Consider the following 9,167-nt stretch of genomic DNA (forward strand, 5'->3'; position numbering starts at 1 on the left):
AATGTTGAAAACAAATATTTTATATTTGCTATATACCTATGATTACAATAATTTTTATTTTCATCAATAACATTTTTTATTATCCTCATTTTCATTAACATTCCATATTTATAAACACATTGCTTACATGCTTAAAAGAGTATTTATTAAATTTGACGGTGTTTTGTATAAATGTATCTTCTATGCCTACCTAAAATGATTATATTAAACATCACTTCTATTATCTACCTAAATTTCCTTCCATTAATGCAAGAAGACGCGCACATAAAACAAAACAAAGAAGAAAACCATAAGCCATTTCTTCTCTTTATTTGTTTATAAATGGATGGTAGTTGACCAACTTGATCTAAATTTTTTTAATTGATCACTATTTAATTTGGTTCAAGATATATAAAATTCATTTTACTGTGCGCAAGCTTATTATCAAAAGATGGGCGACATGTGGGTTTAAGGTAAGAAAATCAATGAGTTAATATACAACTTCGTTTATTTTTTAAAAATTTTATTGAGTTGGTGTAATTGAATAATTTTAAAGGACATAAAACGAGTCTTAATAATGAGACTTTCATAACTGGACGAGTTTATTAAACATGATGTGAAATAAAAAAAAATTATAGAGACATTCTTAAATACGAATAACTTAAATCTTATAATTTATTAATGAAACATGATTGCATTACCATCTAATGAACAATAAATGTAATGTATCGGATCATAAAAATGACACATACATCACTTAAGAACAATAAGACAACAATATAAAGGAATAGGAGGACAATGCTAAACATAAAATAACGACCAAACTTGTCTAAAATTCAAAGATTCTTAGACCAGATAATTTACTATTAAAATTATAAAATTTATTTTAAAACATATTTTACTAAAAAGATTATTCAATTCAACTGAGAAATTATTCTGCAACATTTTGGACTAAAATTATGAAAGAATCTAACTTTTTATGCAACCATACCATCTTCATGTGCTTTGGCTAATCAAAATCACATTCACTAAACTTCCTTTCTCCCAACCAACAAACCAAACAATCAACAATGCTTAATGCATCATAGAATTCAATATCATATTATTCTAGCACATTCTAAGTTGTGTTTTTGACAAAAAAAGTTCTGTATCATACTTTACTCACTTTTCAATTCAATTAACTTAATTTAAGATAAAACATACTAATAAACTATGTCAATAGAGGGAAACATGTATCTTACGAGTTATCTTTTCCCCTTCTCGTTTCCTTTCCACTCAAAAATACCATGCCATTATGCAAATTATTGAAGAACTCAGAAGTTACTGTCCCTGCCCACAGAACTATTTATCCACAACTTCATTTCAAACTACTTTCTGACTTGTGGCTTGTGGAGTTGAAGTGGAGGTCCACATCACACTAAGCTATTCCCCCCCAATTTTTGTTATCACTATGGCCATACCCCATGAAAGAGCAATGACAGCACAAGGGAAAGCAACTTGATCACCACAAAACACAAAAGCTTTTAACACCTTCAGTATCACGGACTAAATAAAAGACCTTAAACGTTTAGTGGAAACATATATATAAGAAAATCCCATTACAGAAGACAGAGAAAGTGCCATGGAAAAAAAAAACACCTACCCTTGAAGATTTTTGCTGCAAAACTAATTCTGATTAGAACTAGAAGATGGCTTATTGTATCCCAATGATGATGATACTAGAGACAAGATTGAGAAAACACTCATAACAAAAGTCTCACTAAATATGGAAAGATCTTTACTACACATGATTCAGTCCATCATGGAGTTAAAAAATCATGAACAACAACAAATATAAACTGCTGTCAACCCTCAAAATCGATTTTCCAGGACCCAATAACAAGTAACAAGTTATTTCACATAAAGACAAAAGCTTTGACGAATTCAAGTAAACCGATCATAACCCATGAATGATTAATCTACAAATTCTTCCCATAAACATAGCTGATACATGTAATAGAAAGGAGGAATTTAAATAGATTAAAGCACTACCAGCCATACACGACTTGAGAGTACTTGTTCTTGAGCCACCTGAAGCTCTTTCTGAAGGAGCCTTTGATCTTGCCTTCAACAGAGTACATTTTGTAGCTGGCAACCCTCTTCTTCCTCTGAAGCTCAGGATCAGATAAGGTCAAAGACTTTGAGAAAGAAGAGGCTGCAGAAATGCTTTTCCCTTTCTTCAACTTCAAGTCCCTAGGACCCATCTGAGTTTGAGCATAGGAAGCACTGTAACATCTGAGATCATAAGGCCTGCTGGGGGCTCCATAGTAGCTCTCAATCTGCATCATTTGCCCATTTGCGTAAGACCTTGATCTTTGAAACTCTTCCATGGAAAATTGGACAGGGAGGACCAAGAACAAGAGTGGAAAAGCCAAAGGGTGGTTCTCTGTCTTCAACTCTCAACCTTTTATTTATTTGATCAGAATAGAAAGATTATGAAAATACAAGGGACAGTGGTGGCGTGGGGTCCAGCAACGACCATAAGAGGTTTGGTCTACGGTGGCTCAGTTTTACTTTCAACTTTGTTGTAGCTTTCTCCATTTTTCTTTCTCGCTGTCTCTCTTCTAATAATTTAAATTCCACCCACTGTTAATGAATCTTAGGCACAATTCATATATTCATTGTTAGGTGCCGTGTTTTCTGGAGATTACTAATTATCAACGCTTTTATTAAATTCATTTTTTAAACAACTAAAAAATAAACAAAAATAAGCAAAAAATATATATTTTTTAAGACATTCTGGATATTTAGTTAAATTTATTATATATTTATTACTTTGTCTTTTTTTAATCCGTGACTTTTAGAATTTTCCTTTGTCTAAAATTTACGGTTTTAAAATTGTTGAGGATTTTGCTTTTGACCCGGACAAAGGATTCCGCGTCAGACAATTCATCTGCCACGAATTCTGATGCTTTTTTTAATCACTCACGACAGCAACAGAAACAAAGGCTATTCTTTTTTTTTCATAGGCACATTTTAAAATATAATTTTTCTAACTTCCTACAACATAACTTTTGATACTAATAAATATATATATTAGTTTTTCTATGCTTCCAATAATCTAACATAGTTTAGGAGATTCTCCTTTTAAAATAAAATATATATCTCAAATATACTAATTAATTCTTATAATGTTATCTCAATAAATTTAAATAATATTTTGTTAACCTTCTAAATACTTTTTAAATATAATTTTTTAAATACAATGATTAACTTAATATATTATTTTTATAAATTTAATGTCAGAACGTTAATAATCAAAATAAATATTTAATTTTGATAATAATATATTCAATATTTTTTCAAATATATATATATAGCCGAATTTAGTTTTGGAGTATTATTACCTCCATTTAGAGTACTCCAGAAGAAATCATTAGTTTATTGTTATATTTTAACATTTACTATTGAACTAAAATTCCTTCTATACATATCAAAACACTTACCTTAAATTAAATACTATAACAGCTGTCTTAAATTTGACGTACTTTATAATGATACTTATTTGCAAGGTTTTGTTAGAGTACTATATTTTTACAAACAAAATTTCAAAAGTTTTTAATATCTTTAGTAGATTCTTATAAGTTTGTTTTTGTATGAGAGGATGAGATAGCAATTATTAATTAATAAATAATTGATTTTTTTGTCTTTTTTAATAAATTACAATTCTGATTTTCGATTGAGAGTATTTTTGTAAAAGATTTTTCAATATTCAGATGTGTATTTGAGTGTAATTAATATCTTATAAACTCCTAATTAATATTAATATTAATATGCGTTTTAATTAATATTTTATAAACTCCTAGCGTTCTTATTACCTAATTTTTATACTGTTTAATTAATATTAATATGCGTTTTAATTAATATATTTATCCACATGTCGTTCAATCGGATAGTGATACGTCATGGAACCATTCGACCCTTAATGGTGCATAAGTAATTTTTTTTACATTTTTTTGGAAATTTACACAATTTATTGTCTTAAATATTAAAGCAGATTATATTTGCATACTTTTACCATTCATTTATTATTTGTTTTAAGCCATCAAGACACCGTAGATGTCACACTATCTTCTTTCTACACAGACGTTTGTTTCATACATATTCAACGTAATCATTTTTGCTTGTGCATGCTTGAAGGGGTTAGGTATAACGAGTGAGTTGTGATGTTGAACCATTTTTATTTTTCTAAAATGAATAAATGTGTAAAAAAATAAAATGGAAACTATATGCCATTAATTTAAAGTTAATAAAATTTAAGTTTAATGATATATTTTATCTCCCAACTATTATTATTTTATGATTTTTATTATCTATGATTTTAATGTATATTTTATTGTTCTGTTTTTTTAATTTATTTATTTATTTTATCGGTTTATTAAATTTATATAAAGTGTTATTTTTTTTGAAAACGACGTTATTTAATTACAATTTTATTTTTCAAAAAGGAATTGTTTTGTTAGTAATATTATGATAAGATTTTAAAATAAAGGCATGATGACAATATTTTTGGGGAAAACCTTAAATCTAAAATATGCGAAAATTCAAAAAATTTATAGTAAATTCACTAAACAGTTATAATTGAATAATAAATCATTCAGTTTAGTTTTAAATTTATGGAATTCTCTAATTTGAATTACAAGTGGGTATTCACTCTATATATTTACTCACTTTAGAATAAATAAATTCAAACAATTACTAAAAAATGAAATCTCAACCTTAATGTTTTCAGTAGTTCGAATAGACTAAACGTGTGAGAAATAGCTCCATTTAAAAAAAAAATAATAATTATGTTTAGCTAGAGGTCTTTTTCGTGGATGTTCGCATCTTCCTTTTATTCATCACTTGACATTCCTTTATTCTAATTATAAAGTTTGTTCCTATTGTACTGCTCCATTTTTTTTAACCAAACTATTTGTGTGAATTGATTCTTTTATAAAATAATTATGTACCGAACGGTCAAATACCGCCACGTATCAATAATCCTGAGAACACATGAGGCAAGTAGTATCTTTAAACATTATTTATTTGATACTTAAAGTGTTGTTGCCAAGAAATCTATTTTATTTATTTATTTTAATATTATTTTAAGTGATTAACCTATTATATCATTTTCAGTTTTTTATTTAATTTATGTATCATTGCAGATTATAACTAATTTTTCTCAATCCATATTAATTAAATTATATTTGAAAAAATGTTATCTTGGAATAAGAGAAAAGACATAAAAAGTAATAAATTTTTGTTAAAGGCTCCTCAATTAAAAAGGAAGATGAAGTAATTTAGAATACTTAAGATAGCGTATGCAGTACAGGTAGATGGTTCTCAATATCTGTCTTGAGGTTCATTCTAACTGGGAAGTTCTCATAACATATTAATTTCCATCATTCTCTGATTTGACGGTGATGAACTACACGTAATTTAATTTAGTTTTATTAGTTGATAATCCTTGACAGACTATTCTTTAAGTTCTAAATAGCTTGTGAACTGTTCCAACATGTCACAAACAAGTCTCCGCACGTAGTATGAGTAGTATAGCGAATAGTTGACCTAGCAACTGATAGCAATTGCTTCGATTTGCACCATATCGTCACTTCACAATTCACAAATACGTGACGAGCAATCTATTCTTAACTCAGAAGGGAACCCTCATTGTAAATTAAGCATGCCACATTATCTAATCAAAAGCTATATAATATATAAAGTTAACAAGTAAATGTGTTTATTTATAATTTCTTTTGTATAAAGATATCAATAATTATAAGTCTTCCTTGCAGACAAATAGAGAAGCCTGTGCACAAAGGTCCAGAAAATGAAATTTAATTGGGCTGCAACTAAAAAATAGAATCAAATGACTGACAGGAAAATAAAAGTCGAATCAAATCAACAGGGCGATAATAGAATAAGTCCAGTATATTTCCAGCGCGACATAAAAAAGGTTTCAAATATACACAACCATCTCGCGGATATATTAAAACAAAACACACGGAAAGCAGCAATCTACAATCTGTAGTAAGACAGATACACAAACAAGCAAGCAACAAAATTGCAGCAACGCATTCTGCTAAACCCAAAATTAGAGAAGTATGCCCATTTCAAAATCACCGGTTTGGAGTTAAGTTCAAGTCTTGCCAGAGAAAGGCCCTGCCAGGGCCATGAAAAATGAAATAATGACAGAGGCCTCCATAATAAAAATCATACCAATCAACAATGAAGGGGAGACCAAATCAAATGAGATCAGCTACATTGGCTGGCAGCTCCTCAACCATCACATTATAGAACTTTTGGATGTCAAGCAGCATCCTGTCATCATCACTGGTCACAAAATTGATAGCAACACCCTTTCTCCCAAACCGACCACTACGACCAATTCGATGGAGATAGTTCTCTGGCTGAGTTGGCAGATCATAATTTATAACAAGTGAGACTTGCTGGACATCGATACCACGAGCCAAAAGATCTGTGGTGATAAGAACACGGGAGGACCCGGAGCGGAATTCCCGCATGATGATATCCCTTGTGTTTTGGTCCATATCTCCGTGGGTGGCTGAAACTGTGTGATCACGATTCCGCATTTTGTCTGTCAGCCAATCCACCTTGCGTCTAGTGTTCACAAAGATAACACTCTGGGTGATTGCCAAAGTTTCATAAAGATCACATAGTGTTTCCAGCTTCCATTCCTCCTTGTCTACATTGACAAAAAACTGCTTGATGCCCTCCAGGGTAAGCTCATCACGTTTTACAAGAATCCTCACAGGTTTGTTCATAAACTTTCTTGTGATTTCCAGCGCTTCTGGAGGCATTGTGGCAGAGAATACCCCAACCTGAATCTTAGGAGGCAGTAGCTGAAAAATATCATAGATCTGGAAAGTGGAAAAAAAAAGGCAAATTCAGAAGGATACACTTTATGAACCAACCAAAAGGTAGATAAAGTTGTAGCTATTTTCTATTTCTCATGCACATGTTACCAATGCAGACTGCAAACGATAACATATAGTTTTCAGAAAGGAGAGTAAGTATTTAAATCTTCCTGTCCATAATAACATTAAAGATGTAGCACTTAGTGAACAAAATATTTTTTCCAAATAATAGCTCCACACGCTTTTTTTTTTCAAATTTTATAGAGATGAAAAATGGATACATAAAAGAAAAGGAAGCCAAGAGACTGAAAAAATGAATTTTCATTTTCCCTGTTCTTCTAGGTGCAAAATCTAGTCAACTGTGGACTTGTGCCTTTAACAAGCTAATACATTGTTGATATGTATCTAGCACACCAAAATATACTGTTTGACTGATATACTACAACTAACAACTTTAAAGTAGCAATTATAATCATTATCTATATATCTGGTTAAAATTCAAATAAAATACTAAGCCAAAATCTAATTCCATAACAACAAATCAACAGAATAAAGCAAATTAAAGAAATCAACATCAGTAAATGAGAGGACCTGATCCTTAAAACCTCGAGAGAGCATCTCATCTGCCTCATCCAATACAAACATCTTGATGTGATCAGGGCGCAGAGATTGTCTGCGCAGCATATCAAATACACGACCAGGAGTACCAACAACTACATGAACCCCACTTGAAAGGATGCGTTGATCTTCACGAACACTGGTCCCACCAACACAAGCATGAACCTTGACACCTATATAGTCCCCTAGTGCTCGCATGACCTTCTCAATTTGTTGTGCAAGTTCACGAGTAGGAGCAAGAACTAGTGCCTGACACTCAACTAAGCTGTAATCAAGCTGCTGCAAAACTCCAGAGCAAAACGTAGCAGTTTTTCCAGTTCCAGATTGTGCTTGCTGAATTACATCAAGCCCCTTGCAGAAAGGAACAATCCCCCTTTGCTGAATTGCAGAGGGTTTCTCAAAACCTTCCCAGAAGTAATACAACATCCATATAAAGGCTCAGTTATCAATGACATAAAACAATGGTAATAATTAAAACAGAAAGTGCAGCAAGCATTCAAGATTCTTACGAGACATATAATTTAACTGTAAATTAATCTCATATTTTATGCAGATATAAACAATAGAAAGTATAACCAACACTCTCAAGCAAGAATCAAGATTTAAAATTATATTACATTCAAATATTGATGTACATACCGTATGCATAAATACCCCTCAGAAGGTTCTCCTGCAATCCCATAGCATCAAAGCTTTCGCAAACTTCGTCATAAGAAGTAAAAAAATCTTGCCCATCAGCTCCGAGTCTGGTCCCATCAACACATGAAACCAAAAATGAGTATATAATTCTAGGCATGGGTGCATCACAGGTAGGCATTGCGTATGAAATAATAAGATGGAATCACAAGTACATAGATGAAAAAAACACATGTCAATGCAATAGCATCTCTATTAAGCAAGCATCTAAGGGAAGGGGAAACCTACAACTCATCCATCTTAGCATCATAATGACGACCATCGAATTGTGATCCTTCTGGTGCCTGCCCAGCCATGATTTCAAACTGCAAAGAACACAAGACATCAACTCATTTCACAATCGACAGATCAAAGCTTAGACACTGATATTGCACAAATTTCAATTTTCCAACTTCAAATACAGATTTTTTTTTTCTGAATAATCTGATACAGTCTACTGAACATACAACACCTACAGGGAAGCAGAGGCAGATAACCATCGGCGTTTCTTTTAAGCACACAAGCAAAAAGTTAAACAACATTAGTTATATTAGTTTCAGTTACTTATGGAAGATGTGAGTTCTGAAATAACTTTTTTAAGAATTATCACGCCAGAGAATAAATCGATCCGATCAAAAGAGCGACAGTAATCTATACCATAAATTTCAAATAAAAGAAATCTGAATAACAGCTAAGTAACGAAATCGAACCTTTGAGGAAGATGGAAGAAGTTGGAATTACGAAATAATGAAGAGGATTGAGTCTGTGAGAGGCAATTGTGGAGTTAGGGTTTCCAAAAATCGAAGGGCGATGGCGGTGGCTTTGAGACAACGACGTATCAAAGATGACACCGGAAGAGAGTGTGAAATTGGAAATGTTTTCTTATTTCAATGGATTTCGATGATTTTGTTTTCAATTTATTTCTCGATTTTACCCCTGATATTTTCCGTTAATTACAGCCTCATCCACAATGTTACGGCGTCGTGTCCACTTACA

General features: G+C 31.6%; 2 protein-coding genes across 2 annotated transcripts; both read right to left on the reverse strand.

The window, feature by feature from the left end:
* Positions 1–1,813: 1,813 nt before the first annotated feature.
* On the reverse strand, positions 1,814–2,572 carry LOC137820654 (uncharacterized). The gene has a single exon (XM_068624838.2). The coding sequence runs from the start codon at positions 2,346–2,348 to the stop codon at positions 2,007–2,009; it is 342 nt and encodes a 113-aa protein (XP_068480939.1). The 5' UTR covers positions 2,349–2,572; the 3' UTR covers positions 1,814–2,006.
* A 3,341-nt stretch (positions 2,573–5,913) lies between these two features.
* Positions 5,914–9,167, reverse strand: LOC137822836 (eukaryotic initiation factor 4A-9). The gene is made up of 5 exons (XM_068627840.2): positions 8,882–9,167; positions 8,421–8,497; positions 8,136–8,242; positions 7,470–7,900; positions 5,914–6,881 (listed from the first exon to the last, which is right to left on the reverse strand). Exons 2-5 carry the CDS (start codon positions 8,486–8,488, stop codon positions 6,246–6,248), a joined length of 1,242 nt encoding a protein of 413 aa, XP_068483941.1. The 5' UTR covers positions 8,489–8,497; positions 8,882–9,167; the 3' UTR covers positions 5,914–6,245.

This window comes from Phaseolus vulgaris, chromosome 9 (genome assembly GCF_051622355.1).
Source record: "Phaseolus vulgaris cultivar YP4 chromosome 9, ASM5162235v1, whole genome shotgun sequence".
Lineage (NCBI taxonomy): Eukaryota > Viridiplantae > Streptophyta > Magnoliopsida > Fabales > Fabaceae > Phaseolus > Phaseolus vulgaris.